Genomic DNA, 26958 nt, shown 5'->3' with positions numbered 1-26958 from the left:
TCTTCTGCTTTTTAAGTCCGAATTAAAACATGTTTTAGTCTGAGATAATAAAAAAGTTTTAGGACTGTGTACCACGAGGCGTATACTTTATATTGTGGACATAAACCTATGTTTAGTGAGTTTAATTTAGTCGCTCTCTTCGGCTGCTTTCATTTTATTCTAGAAAAATTTGTTTTTTTATGAACCTACCCCAGAAGATATAAAATTTGCATTGAAGCTTAAATAACAGTGTGAATGATTAATTTAAACAAATATCTTAAAGTCGCTAATCCGATTTTCAGTTGATAAGATGATAAATTAAATTTGCTTTAAAGCTGGTACAACATGCGTATGATTAATTAAAAAACTCCTTTAAATCTCTAATCCGATTTTCAGTGTGCCTGCAAACATTTCAGAGATTGACTCACTTCAGTCAGCTTTCATTACGACCAAATGCTCTGGCTTAAAACAAATAATCCCCAAATTCAATTGGGCATTGTGTGTGCATTCTATTCTATTGAAATATATCATGGGCCTTCTTCGCTTTGCATACCTTGGCATAATCATGCACGATTCACTTCATTATGAATGCCGTTCGAACAACCAATGGACAAAGCCCTAAATCAATTTGGCTCGAACAATGGCTTATTATTTCGAACAATAGTTGGGTGGTATAGTTTAAAAGGGGGTGACAATTGGGGCGGTGGGTGGTGGGTGGTTTTGTGGGTTTTTGTGGGCTGTGACTGTGTTTTTAGGTGGAGTGATGCAAAGTTGTTGGGATATAAGTCGCTTGTTCATTGCATTTTGCAGAATAGAATTGAATGAGCAAACGTTGAGAAGGAATCAATGATGAAACCATGGAAATAAGAGCAGAGTTGTTAGAGATATAGAGAGAAGGGGATTCGGAATCGGAAGTGAATGAAATGAAAATTCCAAACGATAGTTTATACACTGTAACACCTAAACTAATGAGTTTTTTTTGATAAACATAATTAGGTTACTTATTACAATTTGCACAGTTTATGCTGGAAATTTTTGTCAGCACTTAAAACGATTTTATTTCAACTGAAAATGTCTTTCATTTAGCTACCGACTACAAGTGAGTGATAGAGAGAGAGAGAGAGACAGTGGAAAGAGTCAGAGTGAGTCGGAAATATAATTGTTTAGCCTTTTTGAGTCACTTGTTTTATCTTGAGCTCCGAACTTTGTTACTAAGTATCTTATATAGTAAACTATATAGCCTAGTCTATGGTAGAGCTTGAAAATTATCGATATTTTCGATTTTTCACATTATTGTTTTGATAATTTCGATGCATAAATATAGTAAATATCGGAAAATATCGAATATTTGATATTTTTTCAAGGTCTAGGCTATGGGGCAACTACTGATGCTGAGATGCTGTGATGCTGGGACTTGCTCTAGCTCTAGATCTTTGGCTTGCTTTTCGCATACTCTATATGGCTACTATTATATCATTTTATATCACAATTACAGTTACGATTCTAGCGCGTTTTGGCGGGCGGGCGGCGGCTATTGTTTTTTCTAATGCTCTGGCCTTTGGCTTTTTGGCCTGCATGCGTGCAGGAGTTGAGTTACCACTTTTTAACAGCTTAAACCACGCAAAACACACATAGATGAACTCGACATTATATGTATATATGTATATTCGCTGTGCGGATATATATATCGCATATATACAATGTGTTTTCTTGCATTTTTGGGAGGGGTGCGTCCTTTCGCTTGTGCTCAAACAAATCAAATTGTAACGATTTAATTAGTTAGTTGTACAATACATAATTGTTGTTGTTCTTTTTTCGGACGGGGTTCGGGGTGTATTTTTTTTAGGGATGGTGGCTATGTTTTTCAAACTAAAAGCTGTTCGTGTGTATGGGTGAGCTGAGGTGTTTTTTCACTAAATGTTTTTGATGTCTGTGTGTGCTTTGTGTGTGAGTGTGTGTTATATTTGGTGTGGTTTAGTTTTATTTTTGATTTTATACTTTTGTTTTCCAGTATTACCATTATTGTAAACAATCTGTGGCTGGAATTTGGTATTGTTTTGTATTTTTTCGTTTAAGACAGTTAGAAAGCTTTTTAGAATAGACATTTATGGAAATATATATTTAGCATGCTCTCAAAAATTATTTGAACGCTTAACCGAACTGGGGAGAGTGGGGGTTTTATCAAGTAAGTAAGTGCAATTCGATAGTAATTTTTCTTTTTGTGTGATTTGTTTTGGGGGTTTTTCTTGGTTCCGTTTCTTATATATGGTTTTGCTAAACAAAACTTACGTAGCTCATAAAACAAAATCAATATATATGTAGATATATAGAGACAGAGAGATAGAGAGAGGTAGTTATATAGTTAATATATAGAGCGTGGGTAAGATAGACAGTCAGATAGAGACATATAGATAGTTTAGACAGAGAGAGATAGAGAGACAGTGAGAGATCGGTTTGTGGCTGCTTAGCAGGAGAGTGAGCAAGACAGATGTAGTAGACAGAGAGAGGTATAGATAGACAGATTATAATATTATTTTTTGGTGGGAGGGTGTGCAATTAACAGTGTTTCTGTTTGGGGGATCCACTTGCATTTTAAGCTACACAAGACCTTAAGTTTTTTTTTCTGTGTTCTGGTGTCGCTGTCTTTGTGTGGGTGGGGTGGGGTGGTGGGTGGTCTTGGGGTTTTGAGTTTGTGTGAGAGTGCTGCACCCTGTGTTCAGTGAACAAACATTTGACATTCATTTCTTCATCAACTTTTCTTTTTGGACAGACAGAGATAGAGAGACAGACAGTGAGTGGCATAGAGAGAGATAGAGGATATAGAGAGAGATAGATAGAGATAGAGGGGTTATGTGTGCGTGTGAGAGAGAGAGAGCCAATGCGTAATGCGTACAGTTCTTTTGTGGTTTTGCCCCGCCCCCGCCCACCAATTCGTTTTTGCATATGCATATGTGGTGCTCGGCTGAACACAGAGAGCGAGACAGATAGATAGAGAGAGATAGAATTTTTTTCAGTTGATATGCATTCTGGCACTTTTCTTTGATATTTTTTGGTTTTTCTAATTTTTTGTTTGGGTTTTTTTTCATTCCTAATTTGCAGGAGACAATCAGAGCTTTAACTATGCAAATTGTAATAACTTGAAGTTAATGTTTCAAAAGACATCAAAAAACTAAATACATTTACGATAACGATTACGATACGATTGAAAACAAATGAAAAGAAAGAACAGAAAATGAAAGTGAAACGAAATGATGCGCAAAAATCGCATTTCGTATGCACTTAAAGGGGAGATTTTCGGGTGAATGTGAATGTGTATGTAAATCTGGGCTTGTATGTGTCTTTTGGTGTTTGTGAATAATAACAACGTCAACGAGATGGCTTTTGGGGATTTTTCCGTTTTTTTTTTTATCCTTTTTTATCCTTGCTGCAGTGGCCTTCATGCGATTTACACAAAAAACCGAACAAACTCAAATGGAACACGAGAATGCTGGCGGATATGCAAAAAACGGAAAAAAAAATAATAAAAAGTGGCGTTTATTTTCGGCTTTGGTGTGTGAGTTTCTGTGTAAATGAGTCTGTGAGTTTGCTCCACACGTGACGTCAGCAAGATGTTGAAAAAGCCAGCGGATTGAAATCGAACCAGTTACCATTATTTCTATCTTAAAATTCACTTTGGCCTCGCTTTTATCATTTTTTTCATCACTTCTCCATATTTCATTTAAGTCTGCCAAGCGAAGAATGAAATATGCACAGGTAAAAATGAGAAATGTGTGGGGTTTTTCTGGGTTGGTTTCGGGATAAAAGATCAAGTAAGCGAACTAAAGGATGAAAAATTCCCAAAAATAAATGGAGCGCGTATCTCGATGAGACTCCAGTGTGTGTAGATGTATTTTTGAGGGCAAGGTGAGTATTCTTCCGCTGTATATGTATGTATGTATGTGTGTAAGTTGTGGCTGTGTGTGTGGTTGAGTGCACACCAATGGCAATAATAATAAAAATTCTGCAACATTGTTCAACTTCAATACGACAACAAGTACCATACAAAGTATTTAAAATATATATATAGTATATATATTGTGTATATATATAGGATACAACAAGTCTACCAACAACAACAACAACGAGAGAGAGTAGAGAGAGCATTGTGTTAGTGTGAATCTGAATCTGTGTGTGTGTGCGGTTGTGGGTGTTAGAACCACTTCTTCCATTTTCTTTTTTTTATTTTTATATAAAAACAAAATAGACTGCAGCCACTCGAAATGGTAGGAAAAGAGCAACAAATTAAATAAACTATAAATGTGGTTTTCTTTTCACTTTGGCTGTTGATGATGCTGTTTTTTGGTATTGTAGTGGTTAGAAAGAGGGTATCTTAGCTGGTTTTTGGGAAAGGGGAGATAGATATGTTAATAGATAGACAGATAGATAGACGTAGATATATAGTTATAGATATAGGGTGTTTATAGAGATAGAGAGGCTGCAGTGGGTAGAAAGAAAGTCAAAACCGAAAGAAAAGAAATGGAACAAGAAAGTAGAAACCAAAAGTAAACACCGTGACATGCGACGACAAGAAGAACAACGAGGGGGAAACAAGTCAAAGAAACGAGAAACGAAGAAACAGAATCAGAAACAGACAACGTTGCGTATGCGTAATTCACGCTCCAGTTGCGCGTCCTGTATCCTTGTGTCTATATCTGTATATGTGTGTGTGTCTGGGTGTTTCTGGTTGTTTGTGTGGCTTTCAGTGTCCATGTGTGTGAGTGTGGGTGTCCTGTCAGCAGAATCCACAGCCAACAACTCAGATTCCGGCTGCTGTTCAGCCAAGCTTTCACTTGCGAATTCCGCCAACAGGACCAAAAATCTGTATCTTTTTATCTGGGTGTCTCGTATATATGTATCCTTAATTTTTGGTCAAAACACAAGACAAGAAAATGCAACCAAAAACGTATAAAATAGTATATTTCTCTTGTTAACAAACGTGTCGACTGGAATAACTTGTGGCAAAAGCTAAAAGTTTAATTGGTTTCTGCTTTACTTGGCATCGTTTTTAGTGTGTTTGTGTATATGTGTTTAGGTTGGTTGGGGACTTTTTGAAGTACATAAACTAAAAAAGATTTCCACTTCTGGTTAATAACAACAACAACAACAACATCGAAGAAGGCAGCAGCTTGTGCAGCTGCCACTGCAGGTTGTAACTGCCTTTCTTTTTTTTGGTTTTTTTTTTTGTACCATCCGGAAAATATGTAACCGGAACTTACCTCCTGCGGTGGCACATCGTAGGTGCGGGTACGCAAGTCCACGCGGGCATAGGAGTCGATGCAGGGCAGGATGAAGAAGATACCTGCAATTATGGTTGAGATGCTTTAAACGCTCGTTATGAGATACGGAGAAAACTAAAAGGACACTGGCCAACAGGGATTCGAGATTTGTTGGTAAAAATTAAGATTTATAAGTTTATTTCAAGCTAAGGAAATATAAAACATCGAAATTATCGAAACGATATTGTAAAAATATCGATATAATCGGTAATTGTCTAGTTGTATGGGGGAGATATCTTGAAAGTCTTGAAAAATTGTCAGTGCTATTACAACTTTTTCCTTTTATATTTTATACTTAAAGACAAAAATAGACAAAACTATAACCTTTGCCTAATTCATTAAACAATCAAAACTGTCATATTTATTTTTCAAGAGATAAAATAGAAGAAATACGCAAAATCATAGTTAATTTTAGAAAATCACTTTCTTTTCAGTGCTTCCCCTTGCTCTAAAAAACCAAAGTGGCCAGGCAATTCTTCAAAAAATTATGCAAACTAGTGTCATGACTGTGGGAGAAGTTCGCCTCGATTTGCCTAATCTCTTCCTCCCTCGGAATGAGAGCACAAAAGCAGAGCACACAGACAGAGACAGAGAAAGAGGCTCGGCCCCAGAGTCGCTAATTTGGAGCAAGTGCAGCAATTAACACAAATTCTTGTCGCCAGCGAGCGGCACTAAAATTTGCATAGAATCGTTACCCCAGCTCACCTGCACTCTGCACCTCCACCTGCACCTGTTAGCCCGTTAGCCCGTTTTGCATCTGGGAAACTGCACCACTGAGTACTCACCTGGGCCCTTGGCACCGCCCTGCATGAGACGACCCAAACGGAAGATAACCGCGCGCTCGTACTCCTGCACCACCTGCGAAATGCAAAATGTGGCACGTGAGTGAAATGTTCATGAAATGAAATTGAAACTTGAGGAATGCCAAAGGGGAGCAACTGGCAACTGGGAAATAAAATAATACCTATTTTCAATAAATTATAGCTAATTTGATATATTTCAAAAATATTTTAAATATAATTCCTAAACATTTTAATTTAGTTTTAACATTTAAAACAAAATATTGTAAATTGAACCTACTAGTATTATATACTTAAAATAAGTCGCAAAGAGCTAATCAGCATTTTAACTTGAAATATTTAATTTTTAATATGCAACTAAAACTGCTAATTCACAAGAGGCTTAACATTTAAAAAGAATATTCCTAATCCGCTTATGTAAGTGGAAATAGTATGCAAAAACTAGGTCATGGATTTAAGAGAGTTTTATTATACACATATGTCCTACTGCTAAATGACTTAAATAACTTTTTTTAGAAGGCAACATTTTAAATATTTATATATTTAAATGTGTTAGTGTTACTAAAATATTTTCCCATATAATAACTTCATTAATAAATCTGACTAAATGAAAATTACTGTAAAAAATTATTACGTAGCTATAAAAGCTAAAAGCTTTTCCTGAAAAATATAGCTTCTAATTAATTTTACATAAACAATGTAATTAGAGGACCATTAAAATTGTAAAAATATTCTTTTGTGTAAATGCAATATGTACCTTGAAGCAGACGAAGAGGCTGAAGGGTAGCGTCATTATCACAAGAGCCACGGAGAGAAATATTAGCAATTTTCCGCATGTTGATGCCTTATCGCTGATTTCCTCGTCCGCTGAAGTAGAGAGAGAACGTGGCGAGAAAACGAGAAAAGTTCTTATAAATACATGTAACGTAGCAGGATGGAATCAAGTGCTCAAAGCAAATGCTGCAAATTAAGGCTTAAGCTATAAATTCGTTTTCGCTTTGTATTTTCCTCAGCATTTTCCTTGGGCTTCGCAGCTCCTTGGGAGCCAAGACTGTTACATGAATAATGCGCTGGGCATCAGGAAAAATATAAGAAGAAAAATAAATGCCTTAAACGAAAAGACCTCCGCATGGCGCATACAAAAATCGCAGACAGAATGTCGGATAAAAAAAAAAACCGAGCAGAAAAAAAGGCATTCTTCATTAGGGAGTACTACTACTCGTATTACTTAAAGTTTAGCCAAAAATTTAAGTTTTGTGCGAGGATTTCCTTTTTGTTTTTTTTTGGGGGGGCAACAAGTCGCCCATTTTGCTTATTGATACTTGAGACGCGCCATAATTTCGATGGGGCCCTTGTCGCCTCGTAAAAGTCAAATTTTGCTCCCTTTTTGGGGAAACTTGAAGGAAAAAATCTGTAGCATACTTAGGTGCGCACACCGAGAAAAAAAGGAAAGGCGGAGACGGAAATGGAAATTCGAAATACAAGCAAACAAGGAGTTGTGCAATACAATTAAAAGGAAATATCTCAGTAAATACTCATAGATAGTTTAGTCATTATAGTTAGTTTAGTTTAGATAGAGGTTACACATAGAAAGTAGAGTATAGTTTTGTAAACAGGTTAAAAAGTAGCTTTCTGTGTGTGTCTCGTGTTTTTCTGTTTGATTTTGGCTGTTGGGATGTGGGGGATCTTTTTCTGTATTTTTTTTTTCTGTTTTTTTCTTATGTTTCTTGGGCATTGTCCAAATTGGTGCGACTTACAATAGAGAAATCCATGTGAATGTTTTGCTTGTGTATCTGCAAGAATACGATAAATCGAACAACAAGAGAGAAATTAATCGGGGGGAAATGCTTTTCGGCTTGATCAAGCAAACAAAGCCAATTGGTGTGTCTTTTGTTTTAAGTTGATTTTTTTGTTGATTTTCTGGGAGTTCTGGTTTCTTGTATATCCGTGTATATTTTCCATGCCATGCAGTTTTTCTTTTGGGGGTTTTTAAAAGCATGCTTGAAACAAAACTTAAAAACTAGAGCTACGAAACTCAAGAAAAATCATAAATTATTCATGCCACACATTTAAATGCTGTTTACGCGCTGCTGTTGCAGTTTGTTTGCCTTCTGGTTTTTGGTTTTCTGGTTTTCACAGTTTTCAGCTGCAGCTGCTGGCTGGCAATTAGCGGCACGGCACAGTTTGCATTTCAGTTTCAATTACAGTTCATTGAAAAGTTGCCACAATGCCAACACCCAGCAACGGCGACGTCAGCAAAGTGTTTTTAACGAGCTCTCACCCACACAAATACACACTCACTTTTACTCACTCACACACAGACAAAACATGAAAAGCGACACTGGAAAATGGAAAACTTTGATGATGGGCGAGATCCTAGAGAACCGGGGCTAAGCCAACAAGCTGCCAAACATTCAAACTCCTGGCGGCGTACCGCAGCAAACTTTTATTGAAATTGATTTCAGAATAATTGCGATTTGAATGTGCGGCTCGGAAAACGAGAAGGAAAATCTGGGAAATCCGAGAGTTTGGCGCCGAGATGAAAGGCTTTCGGGATTTCATGGTGTGTGTTTGGAAAGCCCCTCGGGCTGTCGGTGACCGCAAATTCTAATAGATTTATAGCTAAATTGCTTCTATAAAAATGATAAAAAGATGCCGGAAGATCCGGTGGAAAAAAAATGTAGCTACTGAAATTGTAATTAGGCGAAGGCGGGGATTTATCTGGCCTTAATTGCCTCACCTTAAGCGGGGTTTTAAGTGGATTTAATTGAACACTTGATTGAATTGGCACACAGTTAATTAAATACATAATTTAAATAATTTAAAAATAATATGTAATAGTTAATAAGTTACTTATAGTTTTGATTAATATTATTTTTTGGTTAACAACATTTATATTTACATCTACTTTAAAAGAAGCAAAGCTAATCAACTGTTATTAAATAACTATTACTAAGGTTTACATTGTGGAATTTAAAATTTAAACATATATATTTTTGTTGCACCATCTTGAAAGTAAAAAAAACCGAAATTCAAGGAACCGTAAATCTTTCATATTTCCCACTTTTTACCAGATACATAAAAAATGTATACAATATTATAACAGAATTTTTTTTTAATATTTTAAAAAGCTTTAGATCAGCAAAATTTGAATGGCTAAAATAGCAAAAATCTCTCAAGGCAGCTAATAAAATAAACTGCCTGTTGGCAGTTTTAATAAATAAACCATAAAATACTATACATATTTTAATGGGTACTTTTAACTATAAACCATATGATCAGTGATAATTGTTTTGGGCTCTTCTGCCTGGTAAAACGCACTTATTTGGGTTTTCTTTTTTTTTGCTGCGGGTTATTTAGTATCTGTTATTCCATTTGTGTTGACCCCAACACACAAAAAACAGAACGAAAAGAGCTGAATTTACCTTAATGTACAATCTCGGCGAACAATGTGTGGTCATAATTTTTTAATGACCAGCCAACGGCTGTCCGTTACCCACTGAATCCACTCAGCCACTCACCCACTGAACCCACCGCCCACTCGACCCACTCAACCCGCTCCCACGCCCCCTTTTTGCCTCTTTCCGCCCCTCGCACCACATCAACGCATACGTCAGAGCGGCAGCCCCTGGCAAAAAGCTTTGCTCGGGAAATAGGTCAGCTTGATGTTGCTGCTGTTGGTGTTGCTGTTGCTGCTGCTGATGCTCATACTGATGATGTTGCTGCTGCTGCTGCTGTGGTGTTGCTGTGTTGTCCTGGTTGAAGTTAAAGCAATTTCTGATTGAATTTTGCATGGCAAATGCGAGAGAGAAAAGACTTTTGCAGGACTTCAGCAGGACCTAATGAAGCGATTAGCATGCATATGAGAAATGGCTTCGAGTTATATAGTAGGTACTCCTATATAGTATACTCTATAGACATTTATGTACAGTGTTCGATGTACACCTAACCTGATTAATCACACAGATACACAACACATCATTCGGTCGGTGGTTAAAGAGAGAGTGAAGAAAAGAATACGTATAAGTATTGTACAAAAAACCGAATTCTTTGTTCGTGATTTGTGGCTTAAGTCTCTAATCGAAATTTTGATGTTGGCAAATTGGATGGAATGGTGGTTCGTTTTTTTTATAGGGGCCACCACAAGCAACAAGTTCAGCCAGCCTACTACAGTGCACACTCTCTATAAGAGCTGAGAGACTTCAGCTCACCTCTTCGCGCCTCGGCTCGATGGATGGCCTGCTGCTGTTGCGATTGCTGCATGAGTGCATGATGACTGTGTGGCAGTTGCTGTTGTTGCTGCTGCTGCATCTGCTGCTGTGGTTGCTGCTGCATCTGCATCTGCTGCTGCTGCTGCTGTTGCGGCTGTTGGTGGTGCTCGCGTTCCCTCAACTGTGGTTGCTGCAACTGCGTTAGTGGTTGCTGCTGCTGTTGCTGCTGCGGATGCAACTGTATGGAGGCATTCACCACTGGCAATGGGGAGGAGGCCACATTGTTCGACTGATGATGGTGGTGCAGTTGGTGGTCCCTGTGGTCCCTCTCGTCCCGATCCTCAAGCTCTCGATTCCCCGCCGGAGCTGGTGGTGCAAAGCTGCTGGTGCGACTGGGCTGGTGGTGTTGCTGCTGCTGTTGGCGGTGCAGCTGGTGGTCCCGATGCTCCATGTCCATCATCGAATCGGGCATCAAGCCGCGTTCGCAAAACGACGCCAGTGCGATGGTTACTGGCTGTTCCTCCTGGTCAATCAGAGTTAGTCCTTCTCCTGCATTTTCTTCAACACACACACACTACACTACACTACACTTTTTCGCACACACACACGCACACTATGGGCTGAGCTAGTTTTCCCTGGCTCTGTGTCCATTTCCCATTCGGTGGTGCTACTCGGCTTCGGCTTCTTCGGCCTCTCCGGGGCTCCGGGCTCCCTGGCTCCTTTAGGTCCTGGCTGCTTTTCCTCTTTCCTTTTTTTCCACTGCTAATGCTGCTGCTACCTCGCTCGGAATCCAACTGAAAGTGCGCCAGCAGCCAGCATCCTTTTATATATCCTCCAGCCTCCAAAGCTCACTCACTCGCTCTCGCTCTCTCTCTCTTGAGTTGCTCGTTATCAGCCCGCAAAACCAGGATCAAAGAGCTTTTTGGTTGCAGGTGCAGCAGCACAGCATCATCAGCAACTTTCACCTTTCCCTACAGCTTGCACTGACCTTGCGCACTCCCTAAAAGATTGGTCCCGTTTTTAAGGAACTTCAGGAACGAAGCTTTCTCTTTGGGGGAAGCTTTTCCTTTCGAGGGGAAAATCCTGACTGGCTAACAGGGGAAATGAGCAACAAAGATGGAGAGAGGCTGGTTTTTAGTACCTTTGAGAAAGAGAGAGAATAATATGTACTAAAAATAGAAATTTCCCCTCCTCTAAAAACTCGTGTGTGTACAGGTGACAAACCTAATTTATGACACCTTCGAGAACGAACCACCTGCCTGCTACACTCCACATCCACATCCATTCTCATCCATTGTAGTCAGACAAGAGTGTGCTCCTGTGTTTGTTAACTGGCATGGAATGATATGTATGAGCACCGGCACATCCATACACCATACACCATACCATCTAACATCCAACATCCTGGCCAGAAAAACACATCCTGACACAGACTGCCACGCTTGACTGCGAATTTCTAATGAACCCACCTCCCACCGCCAATGAAAAGCCAAAGCCTGTCGAACTGTCGAATATTTTAGGTCACCTGCAGCTCCTGAGCTTTGCTTTGAGCTGTCAATTACCGTTTACGCTTCATTAAGCGCCAAAAAGGGGGTGGCGACTGCACACAGAGAAAATGTCAATTAAAATTGGAAATATGGATTGAAAGAAGCGTAAATATCAACCATCAATCTTGCAAATCAACATAGAGACCTAAAATATATTTTAAATGCACTAATTAAAAATTTTAGAAAATTTGTAGGCCAGATTTAATTATAATACATTTTTAATTTAATAATAAAATTTTTGTATTTTTATTAAATAGATATTTGTAAAAAATATATCATTTAATCAGAGAAATGGATAAATAATAGGTAAATAAACAGTCTCAAAATAAAACCTTTAAAAAAGTCATTATAACATTTTTGTAAGAAAACAATTTAAAATCAATAAAAAATGTGTTATATGGTTTTACAGCTTCAAACTTAAATAAAATATATTTTTAAGTTATTTTAACTTTATTTCTAAACCACCCCATAATTAATATATTTTTTCTGACTGTGTAAAATAAAAATAAAGTCGTCCCCTTCCTGAAGAACGCGGGAATGGGAATGTGACGGGGCATCCGATACACCGTGTCAACTGTCGCACCACAGTGCGTATGAGTGTCATTATGTTTGACATTCATTCACAACACTCCACAAAGGAGCACTCCACTCCACTCTGAAGCAGAGCAGAGACGGGCAGGGCAGTTAATTAATCTCGGGCTCTTGATTAATGTGCGGATTGATTTGGGTATTGCCACGCAAATTCCCTTTCGCAGACAAATGGGGCACTCGAGTCGTAGACTAGGTGCTTTATTATTGGGCAATCTGAGTGGCCTGGGACCTCATGACATAGCTCATGTGCCACACGTGCACACATTTAACACCAGATTCTAATCACAGAAAGGCTAGGGAATAGCCAACGTGTTCTGGCCATCCATTAAAGGTTAACATACGTGTTAGGAGTTATTAGCAATCGATTTTTGGTCCCCAGACAATTTGTGTTTCTTAGGAAGTATGGTTAACCTTTCAGGATACATCTAAATTAATTTTTTTAATTTATTTATGATAAGAAATGAACTGAAGAAAGGCAAGCCGAAGCTTATATAATTGCAGATCATTCCTACAAATTTGAAAATTAATCTCTGATTTATAAAAAAAAAATTTAATTTAGAATTACTTGCATAAAAATTTAAAAATATTTAAGCAATTAAAATCGAAGTTCATAAATATTAAAGTATTATATTCCCAAGATTATATAATTAAATGTCAAAATAGTCTTTCTATTGTTTTCCCAATCAATACCTTTAAATATTCATAAAACTTATTTTATTTAACTACCACTACTTTGGTGATTTAATTCAAGACAAGCACAAAACTAGTTTTCCATTCGATTTGCATTTTCTATTAAGCAAAACTGCTTCATTTGGCAGCCCAGATAAAAGCAACTGCATGGAAAATTGAACGGAAATAAAGTTGGGGTTTCAAACAGAATTTCCCAGCACAGCAGAAGATTGCTAAACCGCTGCTTCCAATTCCAAGCCGAATACTTTTCTTTTTCCAAAGAGAATTTCATAGCAGGGCTAAAACAACATCGACAAGGACAACGACAAGAAAAGACTTCTTAACCACAACCGGATGGCAGTTAAGTGAGTCCCGCCCCTGGCTTTTATTTTCCCATACGCAGTTTTTATAGACAAACACATAAAAACGAAGGCGGACCATTTTTGCCTATATCGAAAGACAAAGCTGCCAAAGCCATAAACACGATTTGTGTTTGGGCAAAGAGGGAGGCAAGGGATTGCTGAGCGGTTTTCCTGTCAGGATTGCGAAAATGAGTACTGAGAACTGAGACGACCGAATGATGTCACACATGGACTTTTCCAAAAACAAACAAAAAACGAGACATGAGTTCACTATAGTACAAAGTGTGTACAAATGTGGGTGGAAGCTGGAGCAGTTTTTTAACTATGTTGCAAAGCCAAAGGTTTTTTGGCTCAATTTTGTGTTGGCTTTTTCTTGCACGGCAATTAAAAAAAGAGTTACATTTAGAAAAATGTGACTTGAAATTTAAAAAATTAATTAAAACTAAATTTGTTCACTAATTTCTGGGCTAACTTTAGAAAATTCTTTTGGTTTTAGGCTGCCTTATTTAAGTTTCACCCAATAATTATATAATGTAGATGTAGTAGTTCTTAATTTAATAAATCTAATAAAAGTTTTTATAAAATGTGCCTTACTTTGGAAAATGTTAGAACCGGTTTTGAAATGGCATACAAATTTCCATGTAATAAATGAATAAATTTATGATATTTAAAATCTTGATATATATTTTCCCCGTGTAGTGAATTTTGGTGCAGGTCCAGGACTTTGAACCGTAAGTCCTGCGGCGCTCTGTGTGCGAAATTAGCCAGGCAAATATGTCGCACTTAACTGCTAACGGAAGTGTAGCAGCACGTTCACAGAGGAGAGGTCGGTGGGTGGTTGGGTTGGAAGTGGGTGGTGTGATAGGCGAAATGCGAACTGCGAGATGTCGGGACTCAAACAATGGTCCATGCAATTGTCGAGGCCCCCGGCGAGGAGGGGTCAGGCAAGAAGATAACTGTCCCTATCTTTTTCAGTTTCCCCCCTCAATTGTCGACGTTTGCGCTTTTCCGGCGACGGGAAAAGCGAGGGGAGTGGGAGGGGGTGTTCTGTGTACGAGGATATGACACAAATGCGTCGAATTATTGTCATATGAGGTCACTGTCCCTGTCGCGCAGTGAAAGTTTTCCGAGACACTCGGGCAAACAAACAAACACATTCAAGCCTTGTTTGTTTGCCCCGTTAGCCGCCTTTTTCCCTCTTTTTCTTTTCTCCTCCTCTATAAGGGCCAGAAGTTAAGCAAAGTTTGCTCGAACATGGCCACAAGTACAACACTCGTTCGACGATGTAACTACCATGTATCTGCGGCTTGTTGCGAAATTCTAAAGGAGCCTGTTGAAAAGGCGGGGAGCAGCAATGCGATATGTAGGTTGTGCGTTTGCCTCTCCAGTTCCGAATCAATTCGAGGAGAATTACGGTAACGCAGGGACCAACCGTATATTCGTTAGCATTATGGCTGGATGGTTGGATGGCTGGCTCCACTGCTCCTTTCGCACTCATAAAATATGAATAGACGGGGTCGGGAATTTATTCGACGCGCAATGGCCACACGGGCGAGTCGAATGAAATATGCCAGTTGAGTTTATGAAACTGATTGGGCAACGGGGAAGCAGAGCCTCCATTTCTCGTTAAAGTTGCGGGTCTGTAAAAAGCCAACTTTTGCTGCAGATACTATAGATAGTGGCAGATACTTTTGTGTGCCTTTGAAAAGTACAGTGAAAAAATAAATATTAATCAAATATTTTTGCATACTAAATTACTTTCCGACATGAAGCACGAAATAGATTTTAACTGTCACATGGCATTTTTCAATCAAATTCGTGAAAGGTCATCTTTAATATTTACATTTGTATTTGCAGCAAACAAATATAGGATATTTGTACATATTTAATTACTTTCTGGCAATATACATGCAATGTGCTCTAGGAAATTAAGATGTCACTCAAAACGATTTATCGCAGTGACATTCAAAGCAGAATAAGTAGAAACATTTTTAATGTAGTCATTAAAAAAACTTTAAAAGTGTAGATGGAAATTATTTTCCTATGATTTATGTCCTTTCTTTTTATTTGTTATTTTTTTCGAAGAGGAATATGTTATTAAATTATTTTGTTTTGCCAAAATCATATATATAAATAATTTTTTTAAAGCGGAATATGATATGATAAGTTAATTTTTTGGCGCAAAAAGAAAGGGATAATAGTCCGTTCATTTCTTTATAAATTTTTTGGTTATTTTTTTTTTATTTATAATTTGGATTTTTTTAAGCGAAATATTATTACGATTGTTTTTGTAATTTTTGAAAGAGAATAATATTAAAGCCTTTTTTATTTTTTGTTGCTTTGACCATTTCATAGCTTTTTTTCACGCTGTTTTTGTGATTGCCATTGCGTCGCACTTTAAGCCATCCAATCAATGGCGTTCATTAGAAGGAATATTCATCTTTCGGCATGAGACTTACTAAGTAGACCGACTGTCAGGCAGGACTATCGCCCAATCAATAATTCATAACCACACATTTGACGACGCATTCGCATTCGCCTTTGCCGGGCAATAAAACGAAAATGAAAATCGGAATTGAAATGAAAAACTGGCCAAGCAAATGCTTGCCAATAATTCACGTTGGTTCAGGGTCCCTGCTTTTCTGTTCTGTTCTGCTCCTGACTTTATCAATGGTGAATCGGCTGGCGAATATATATATATAAGGGTATCTATATATGAACCGCACAATGAATGAATGCCAAACGGCGCCGTTCTTGGATGTCGTTGTTGATTTCGATGTCGCCGCCGAGTGTCGGACATTTCGTCCCTTTCTTTTCTTTTATTTTCCCTTTATTTTCCTTTTTCCCTTTGGCCTTTTCCATTTTCCCTTTTAGCTGGCGGTTTTTGCTCATTTTTTGCGCTTGATTCCTCTTGGTTTATTTCTGGTGACTATCTTCTGGGCGGTTTTTCCACGCTCCCTCTCGATAATGTCGCTGCTCTGTCCCAGCGAAGCATGAAATATTGATGTCCCACTCCACGGAAAAAACCATGTGAACGGCATATTAAGCGTTCACATCAAGTTTATTATATGGACATATGCTCTGCGTTTGTGTATGACCAGCGGCGCGGAGCACTTTATTTTAATTGATTTCTGCTGCGGACTCTTCACTTTGCATCGAATTTAAAAAGGAAACCCACACAAAGTCTGTGTTTTTTCGATGCAATCCTGTTTCTTCACTGCTCCCCACTCATTACTTGCTGTTTACATGCCGATTTCGATAAGCTCGGAACCCCATCGGAGCCATAATTAATAATTTTTGTGGCTCGTGGTTTTCGCTGCTTACGAAAACAATTTACACACTGAAAAAAATTTGCGATTCTAGGAAATTTAAGTAGCTCAAGGGGTAGTAATAAATAGCTTTTTAATTAGTTAATTAATAAATTATTCTTTTATGCATAAATGTTTATTTGGTTTTCTAAAAAATGTAAATAAATTTATTAAAATAAATAGATTTTGTTCATTTTTAGGCAAAGTTTTTAGTAAAACCTATAATGAAATTTAAATAGTTTGGAAACAATTAAGGCTTTATTAAAATAATGCAAATTTAAAGGTAAATCTAAATATGTATTGCAGAAATTATTAATAAATATTTAAAGTTCACAACTTTCATGAAATTGTAGAAAAAGTAAAGCCTTTTTTAGTGTCAAATATCATTTGGTTTTATAAAATAACCATGAATCATAATTAATGAATCATGCGAATTCGAAATTAATTAATGTGAATTCCGCGTTTTTATTCATGTTTTAAACTAATTAAGCTAATTATATTTTGTTTTCCGTTTATATTTTTTCACTGTATAAGCTCACGCGCAGCCTGCTGATGTCAGCACCGCTGAGCTAACCGCACCGAGAATTAATCAAACCCGCTCATTGTTTGCACGGACTGCGATCAAAGGACGCGCGCGAGGATAAACAGGGGCGGGGTCAACGAGTGGCTTACGCAAAACCAAAAGGGATAAAGGGAAAATGAGGGATGGGAGACCGACCTCACAAGGATGGCTGCAAACAGCCAAAAGCTGATAACGTGACCAACTTGGAAATCAATTAAAGTGCAGCAGGGATGCCATGCGAATTCTCTCTGGGCTGTGGTCGAGTGTCCTGGGCAGCGGGGTGTTTGCTCCCTGGCTGGTAAAACTTAATTATGGCGGACGGATGTGTGGGGTTCTCCACGGGGGCGGAAGTGCACACGCCACGCCCACACACTGCGCCACCCAAAAGCCCTCTTCATGTCCACTGCACTCCTGCACTCCTTCACTCCTTTTTCCACTTGACGCTGGGCGAGAACACGCCTCGCCAATTTTTCGAACATATTTCTGCCGAGTTACACACCCACTTCTCATCGGATTTCCCCATTTCCGGGAAAAATGTCGCCCCAGCATTTGGAGGATTTAATTAAAAGCCCCAGGAACTTAAAGATGCCTTTCGGAGGGATTATAAATTATAGTTGGAATTATGGATCTGCGTCGAAATGGTTAAGGATAATTGTACTGGTGGAAAGGGTCCACTCCTCTAGGAAGTCATAAATTTCGTTTACGGAAGCTGAACAAGGTATTTAAAAAGGAGGAAAATAGCAAGATTTAAAATGGGTGTTTAATGAGAAATTTATGTAAATCTTAAAAACTTTTGAAGATCAAAATAATTTTTGTTTAAATTACAACCTCTTACGAAAAATTTGAAATTTAAATAGTCGTCATTATAGCTGTTCGCCTTGTTTTAACAAAATTACGATTAAAAACCCGATAAAAAATTATATTTTATCATAAGTATCATTTCTTATTCCAAGGATGGATATTTCTTCTTGCATTTTAAGAAAATGAATTTTCCAGCACGAAGAAAACAACCTAGCACCGAAAATCCATGCAAAAAATATAATTTTTAACCATAAGTTAATAGAAAATCTTAATAGAATTTCTCTAGGACACAAAACTTTAAGCGATTATTCACATGGAATTTTCCATTGTTCAGTCGACTTTAAGAACTTTTAAAAAATAATTCTTGAATTTTATTTGGAAGCCCAATGATGGTGCTTACCCCGATCGAACCCGAATCCGGTGGTGGATCCCGAGGCGGTGGTGTCGAGGGCCACTCTTCGGGGCGAGACACTAACCTCCCTTTGGCTGCTGTGGTTGCTGCCCAGCATCCTTCCGGTGGTGCGATGTGCCTGGTGATTCTGGTGATTTTGGTGGTGCAGTGCCCACTGATTTTGGTGCCCGTGATTGCTTTGGTGGTGCTGTGGTGCGGATGGTCGACCGTGTCGCTGAGGTGGCTGCTGTTGCATGCTGTTGGCAGTCGCTTGCCACAGGCTATCCGTTCGGTCCGATATCTTGGAGCTTTACGTGGGATCTTGTGGGAATGGGAATATTTTTGGCTACTTGCTAATTGCTGGCAAGTAGCATTTGAAACTTTTTGGGTCCAACTTTTAGTTGAGTTTGCCACCGCTTTCGTTTATTTAATTTCTATTTTGTTTAATTTTCCCTTTAAGCGGGAGAACTCTGTTAAAAAGTTTTCGGGGCACAAAGTTTTCCGGTTTGCTTTTCCAACAGTTTTTCCTCCTCACTTAAATTAGGACGACCACAAAGGGAAAAGCCACAACATCAACAATAAGCGGTGCAGGCGACTGCGATTGTCAAGTGAGCCGTACGTAAGATGGCGTTCCTGCTGCTCAAACTCATCCTGGATGCCTTAATCCAGGATGCGCTCTCCTCCGTAGTCCTTAATCCTTAGTCCGTGAACCAGAGCACGAGCACAGAGGAGCCCACAGAATATAGCAGGCACCGAGAAACACGGAAAACTAATTTAATAACAACACACTCCACTCCTTTCCTTTGGGGGCATGCAACGTGCTTTTTGTCCGCTCGCCGTTTCCACAAGTCCGGCGTAGTTTATAGACCAAACCGAACTGAACGAACGATGGTTTTAAAACTTATTTACTGGTACTTATTTATCGGGTATATATACAACCCCTTTTGTTTGCGCTTAGCCAACAATTGCAATGTCCGTGGGTGGTTCACAATTTATGCTAATTGCCATTGACAGTGGACAAGTTAATAGCTCGCAAACTACTGTTCGCTGTTCCGCTTTCCGCTTACGTTTTCAGCTCAAGGATGCAGGATGTGGACTGCCGGGCTGCCGGATGCCAGATGAGAAAGTTCGAGATGCCAAAACGTAATGGAGACCCATTCGCAGATGGCTTTGATGCAGCGAATCCTTTGTTGGTGACAACCTCGAACTAGTTTACGTCAAACTATATTCAGCCCCCGAAAAATGTATATTACAATAAAAACACTACAAACAAGAGAGAACGCTATAGTCGGGTTGTTGTCCCGACTATCTAATACCCGTCACTCAGCTAATTTTTGATTGCGTATAACTTTTTAATGAATGGTCCGATTTGAAAAATGTCTTCTACATTTCGATAGGTATAAATATACACAATAAAATTGCATTTATACTTCTCGGAAATCTTTAAAGATGTGGGCGCAGGACCCATTTTAAAATCGTTAGTGGGCGATTGTGGGCGTTAGAGGGGGCGTGGCGCTCGGCTAAAATAAACTTGCGCTGCGTAGGAAGCCAAAGAATATGTGTGGGAAATCTCAACCTTCTAGCTTTTGTAGTTTCTGAGATCTCAGCGTTCATACAGACGGACAGACGGACAGACGGACAGACAGACAGACAGACAGACAGACAGACAGACAGACGGACAGACGGACATGGCTAGATCGACTCGGCTAGTGACCCTGATCAAGAATATATATACTTTATGGGGTCGGAAACGCTTCCTTCTAGCTGTTACATACTTTTGCACGAATCTAGTATACCCTTTTACTCTACGAGTAACGGGTATAAAAATTGGAAACGAATTTTTGGGATGTTTTCCACTGTGGAATATTAATATTGTTTTTAAACACATATGTAGTTGTAAAAAGAAAACATGATTTCTTCCGCACTTATTTTAATTTGTATTTCTCTAAAACTAGTTAAGGTTTAGAGAAAATTAAAAACTTTTCAGACTTTTTTTCAGATTTTATATATTTAAATTCGATTAAACTTAAATTGGCCTAGAACGTCAAGTCTTTTTTTACAAAACTCTTTTTATTAAAATCAAATTAAAAAATACAATTAATTTCATTAATTAGGTATTAAACTTTGATTAACTTTAAATTGGTCTTAAAAATCCTTACAAAAGTGATGTCTCAGTTAATTACTAGTTTGGTTAATATCTCAAAACTTTTATATTTTTTTCCAAGTGCATCTCAATCCCTTACCAAACCCCAGCCATTGTGGAAAATAACCCCCGCAAACCGCCTTCATTATGCCAGTGTTCATTTGGCTGCCGCTGATGCTTTTGCATCAGTCAAGTCAAGACGAGTCAAGTCGACTTGAGTCAACTCGACCGCGTTGTCAACTGTCGCAGCTGTGAGCAACCCATCCCCAAAACCCCTCATCCCTCCCAGCGAAAAGTGCCCCTTTTTTGGGCCCAGCAAGTAGGCCATTTTAGCATTTTCTAAGCCTGGTCCACAACTATATATACTGCGAACAGAGAACTCGAGTCTCGACTTTCAACCGGTTGCTCCCGTGGGCAGAAAAGTCACGCAAGGACTCGAGACTCGCCGATTCTCGGCTGGCATTTACATGCTTGCATAAACCTGAATATTTAATGCCCCCGGTTACCGGTTCCGTTTCCCAACAACTGTTGGCTCGTTATCTTTGTGTTTGTCAAATTGAATGGTAAATATTTGAAAGGCGGCAGTTTTGTATTTGTCCGGCTGACCAGGGATAACTAATGCAGTCGATGAGTTCAAGGCAATTCTGAATAAATAGCCCAAGAATACGGGTGCTGTTTGCAAAGCAAATTAAATAAACTGTGAAAAAGATACACATATCACTTTCAGTAATAAACATTTGAGGTATTTAAATTTTAAAGCTGTAATAAATAGTTTAACTCTTAATATTAAAATGAGGTCAATTTGTGACATGTTAATTAAGAGACCTTGTTTTGTAAAAGTATCAATGAATTATGATTTAATATTTATTTGGAATTTAAAAGCTTTTCATCATAATATATAAAAAATTGTTAACACATGTCATCGATGTTTATTGATGTTTTTGTTATAAGCTTAGTTATAATCTTTTTTTAGATTTTACCTTTCTCATGGATACAATTTTAGTTCTAGCTTTAGTAGTTAAATTAGATTGTTTCTTATATTGTAAATTTCCCTGCCAATAAACTAAAATTGTTGCTCTTTTCATTTGTCGTTTTACTACCTGAAGCAGGTAATTGCATTTGCCATTTTCGACTTGGCTAATGAGCAAAAACTGGTCCTGGAATTGATATAAATTACACTAATTGGTTGCTTGTGTTGGCTTTAGCAGGATGCGCCGTACGCCAGTTGCCAAGCAATATAGAGTACATATATATTCTACATATAAACCTAAATCAAGCGCCCTAAACTGGCAACAAGTTAAGAAGACTGGAAAGTCTCCAAAGCTGCTCGACTGTCCGTGTTGGTAATTATCGGAATAATACGTATACGTCCTGTTGCACCACGACGTCCACGACGACGACGATGACGACATGTTAGTGTCTCGTGCTAAATCGCCACTTGTGCCAGTTGCATCGCCATTTGCCTTTTGTGCGTCAAATTAACAACTTCCGCATGAGGCCACACGAGGCACTTGCACCCAAATGCGTCATTTTCTGGGCTGCGTTGCTGGTTGCCTTTTGTCTGCCAAGCCTTATTGTCGGGTCGGCTTCTTGGCCAACTGCCAGAGTCTGGTCTAAAACTGGCTGAAAAACTGACGAGACTGGAGCCGACAGGGCCTATTATTGTGCTTTAATGGCAGCTAAACTGGCGGGCTATTTAGCCAGAAGAGGGAGAGAGAAAGAGACACGCCTCCTAAACACGCCCTAATTAATGGCATTCTTTAAGTTTTCCCCCCCTTTTGGGGTTACGGGGTTTCGGGTTTTCCCTTTAACGATTGTTTGCCAACTATTCAATACTCAATTTCCAGCCTTTAAATGCCTTCTTTCCGCTTGGCTCAATGTCCTTAGGGAATCCGAATCCGAGCATCCGATCGATATGCAATATCCTTGCTCTCGACTCAACTTGCCAGCCAAAATGCCAAACATTTGCCGTAAAAGTTGTGAAAAATCTGTGCGCATCAAGTATGCTTCAAACGTATCATTTGAATCTGGCCGAAAAAGGGGGAAAAATGCTCAGACATTTATTTTATTATTTCTTCTTCTAGCATTTTCTTTTTTCTTTTCTGGGCGGGAAAACTCATAACCGAAACGAGTAGGGAAAAACTTTTGGGCTCTTACACGGAACAAATTAAGAGGTCTGTACTTGTAACTAGCAGTTGGGAAGAAAATGTGGGTTCTTAACAATTAAAGAAAAAGTAACTTTGTTAGGATGGTAAAAGCATTTTGAAGTTTCGTTACTTCATTTGAATTTATGTAATTTCTTTAATTATGAACTTGTTTAATCATTCCTACAATAAGATTTTAATCATATTTAATAAGATTTTTCACACCATTTAAAACTTTATTTAAGAGCTTAGTTTGAATTTTTATAAAGTTATTAAAAATGTTTAACATTTTATTAATATTTTAGCGATTTAAATAATAATACTTTGAACATTTTTAATAATATTTTAAAAACATTTTAAAATTGTTTTCGAGAGTATAGCTAATATTTTTATTTATTTAATTCATTTATTTAAATTTAAACATTTTACTGCGAGTAAGAAAATGTTGTAATGATATTAATATTATTATTAAAAGGTAAAATCAAGGTATACCTTAAGCTTAGCTATTAAAATGATACCGATAGTTTAAGAAAAACTTGGATAAGATCTCCATAACTCACTAAGTGTTTCGAATTTTTTCTGTGCATCAAAGTGAAAAAGGCTGCGCAAAGTTCTTGTTCAATGAAAAGACATAAAATATTTGCTCTATATGGCTTTTTGTGTACTTGTGTTCGCGCGTCTAAGGCGATTTTCTTAACTTTTGGTGCAGCAAACAAGAGCATTGAACTGGCTAGAGATTCTGCATTTGTTGGCAGCCAATTCCCGGGGGTATTTTCGGGCTTGGCGTTTTCGTCTTCGAAAAAAAATGGGGTTAGACGAAGGATTTTTAATTTCTTTTATTTCGCCGACCCGCTTTTGTCATTGGCCTGAAAATGATTTGTTTCCTACTTTTGTTTTCATTCGCCTCTGTTTAATGCCAAGTTTATGCTAAATTTGTGGCTCGAGGGGGGAGAGAAAAAATGAAAAGGGGTGGCCAACTGGGGACCCAAATTAACTAATGATGAAAAATTCCCTCCTTTGTGCTTGGTCCAGTAATTTACAGCAGAGGTCAGCATTATGGTTTATGAGCTTCTTCTTCTCAGTTTGGCCCAAATGAAGTTGTCGTTCGGACTTACAGACAGACGAACTGAAAAGCCACAGAGCAAAAGGCCGGCAGGCATATAGCACAAACAGATATTAAGTATACGCCCCCCGAGACCATTTCCTTTGGCTGCTAAACGTAAACCATAAACGTATATGTAAATGCTAATGCGTTTCACACAGGCGCACACAAAAACCAACACACACACCTACACTCATACATATGTTTGTACTGCATATATAGGATGCATTGCTCATACGCCCTGTTGAACACTGAAGAGCAATCAGGCGCTTGTAAATATTTCATTTATGCACTCGGAACTTAATTTCGGGCTAAACTATGTATCTCAATTGTAAATGGAATGAAATCATACTTACCAGCAAATAACTTATGCGCATATTTGCACACAATTTTAATGTTTATATTATACAAACCGAAATCGAAAGAATGGTTATTAAAATATTAATCATGTTGCACTCACCAAGTCTACGTACTACAGATGGAGAGATGTGAAAGAGAAGCGTTTGGTTGGTTGATTTTTGGTTGATTTTTTGGTTAGTTAGTTGGATTTTGATGATGGCATTTTTCGTTATATTTGATATATTTGTAATGCAATTTTGTACAGATTGAGAGCGTTCCAAATTCGTCGAATTTGTTGGGCAAGCATCATGAAATGATGAGTTTACGTTTTAATATATAATTTAAAGGAAAGAAACTGGTTAGTCGACGAATTTACAAGTTGCTTAAAGGTGTGTGTGTGTATTTATATATATATTATATATATATTATGCTATAGAGTGTGTCGAAATGACGATTGCATCTACGCTTGGCTTAAATCTAGGCTAAGAGTAAGGCGCAGCATGTGTGGTTGACGGCATGCAGAGACATGGGCGGTGGCGGAGGGGGATGCAAAACGGTTAAGCGAAATGTGAAACGCTATTTATTTGCCCCTCCTGCTGGGGGAAGGAGTATAGAAGGGGGTTTTCTGGGTATGTATATGTATGTGGGGATTAAACTAAGTATGTCAACTGCAAAGCCAGTAGGTCAGGGATAGTGGTCCTGTTACCTCTCTGTGTGATTGGATTGGTACACTGATAAAATACATAATAGTACAAATAAATATATGCATATTGAAAGCAAAGATTCGTTGACAATTTTTTAATTAAATAAAAAACGTAATATTTAATATTAAACATATTTAATTGCTTGATTTAGTTAGAAAATATTTAAAACAAGGTGAAAAATATTCAAGTTGACGTTAGTCATGTTAACTTTTAATACTTTAAGTCATTAATAAATATAGTTACTTATTCAAATCAAAAATTAAAATATTTAAACAAACTATAATTGTAAAATATATTATTTTCTCATTTAAAATTAGTTAAACCCGCAAAAAATATTTAGATTTAATTTTCAATTTGTTTTAAAATTTTCAAATTATTAATGAAGAGAACTTCATCTTCAAATAAAAGTTTAAAATATATTTAAGTTAACGATAATTTTTAAATTTAATATTTCATATTTAAAACTAATAAAAACCGCAAAAATATGTGAATTTAATATAAAGTCTTTGGATACACTACTTTAATTTTTAACCAGTGTAGGGGGATGGGGTTGGGGTTTCAACAGGGGGTCTTTCTCTGTTTTTGGCTGCCCCGCGACACACTTACTTTTCATGATCCGATTCCTGTACTCATCGTCGCGCTGCATGGCCACACTGCCACCGCCGTTGGAGACCATCGAGCTCACTTGTTCCATGGGCACAATATCCTGCAACAGAAAAAGGATAAACAGGAAACACAAACATGAATACGAAAACTTCCATTCATCAATCATCTATACACCCGCCACATGTGTTTGTGCCCTCTGCTTATCGGCAGAAGTTATGAGGGGGAAAAAAAAAAACAGAAAAATATGTGGCAAAACTTAATTAGGAAAAGCGGAAAAATTGCATTTATTTTCAGCATGTCCTGCGGCCAAATAAATTTCATAAATTTCTTTTCCATTTTTAATTGTGTGCAGCGGCAGCAAAAATGAACTAGATAAATTGCGGCTTTTTTCCTGCGCTTTTGTTGAAGTGCCAACAAAGGCATTCCATTCCATGTTATTTTTTTGGTTTTTTTCCTGGCACTTTGACTGGTTCCAGCTGCCTGGACAGGAAGAGCCGAAGAGCAGCTGCTGCTCCTGCCCAGCCAGCCGTGATATATTCCCCCGGATATATGTAACTCTGTATTGTGTGCACTCAGCGGACTGTGCCCCCAGGGGCGTGGCAAAGGGGGATTTGCAGGGGGCTTCCTGAGTAAAATGGATTATGCTCGGCTCGTTCGTCGACATTTATTAATGAATTTACAGGATTAGCGTGGTAATAAACGCATTTGATCCCCCGGTTAGCGGATACTGTTCGTTCGGATTAGCTGGTGAAATGTTTTGTGTGAGTGGCTCTCAGTGCATTTGAAAGGATGTATAATACAGATAATATTTCACCATGATTGCCTTGATTTTAAATGGCGAGAAAAAGGGAAAGGAAAACAGAAGATGTAATAATTTATCTCTATCTGGATGAACTCGAAACTTTATTATTTTTCTCTTTGTGATTTAATTTTACCCACAGAGATAGCTTTTAATTTATTCTTAATTTAATGGTTAATTATACAGCTAAAATTAAAGCCTATATGGTGTTATAACCAACAATTAAAAGCTGGTGTTTAATTTATTCACTGAAAAAAAAAGGGATAAAAAATGTGAACTTTTGTAAAAAAAATCCAAAATAGTTGAAAGCTCATACGTATTAAAATTAATTCCCAGGCATACAAATATTAATCCAATCATATTTCGCAATAATTTCATGGATTTCAAATGGATATGTTCTGTGGCAAAGAGAATAGTATAATGAGAAATAAGGAATAAATATAACAATGAAAAAAGCCAGCGAAATAATTGTCCTTTGTTTATTTAAATTTCAAAGACCAGAAGTTATTTTATTATATTTTAGCAAACAACCGTTGATTGATGACACAAAATGAATACCAAATTATTCTTTATTAATGCATAAGG

At 37.9% G+C, this 26958-nt stretch overlaps 1 protein-coding gene across 5 annotated transcripts in view; it reads right to left on the bottom strand.

Annotated features, from left to right (window-relative positions):
• LOC108068930 (band 7 protein CG42540) overlaps positions 1 to 26958 on the bottom strand; it is a 42142-nt gene that overhangs the window by 7942 nt on the left and 7242 nt on the right. For 2 of the 5 annotated variants that reach the window (XM_070215288.1, XM_017158798.3), the window contains exons 2-6: positions 25575 to 25674; positions 7852 to 7887; positions 6852 to 6961; positions 6080 to 6152; positions 5235 to 5317 (exon numbers count right to left, since the gene is read on the bottom strand). In XM_070215288.1, coding sequence (XP_070071389.1) covers positions 5235 to 5317; positions 6080 to 6152; positions 6852 to 6961; positions 7852 to 7887; positions 25575 to 25674 — 402 coding nt within the window. Of the gene's footprint in view, positions 1 to 5234; positions 5318 to 6079; positions 6153 to 6851; positions 6962 to 7851; positions 7888 to 10305; positions 11000 to 24385; positions 24398 to 25574; positions 25675 to 26958 lie in introns of those variants that run through there. The other 3 variants (XM_017158801.3, XM_017158795.3, XM_017158796.3) reach the window with 3 other exon arrangements.

The sequence above is a fragment of the Drosophila takahashii genome, chromosome 3L (assembly GCF_030179915.1).
Source record: "Drosophila takahashii strain IR98-3 E-12201 chromosome 3L, DtakHiC1v2, whole genome shotgun sequence".
NCBI lineage: Eukaryota > Metazoa > Arthropoda > Insecta > Diptera > Drosophilidae > Drosophila > Drosophila takahashii.
The sequence above is the reverse complement of the archived record's forward strand: the minus strand, read 5'-3'. Positions and strand labels throughout refer to the sequence as shown.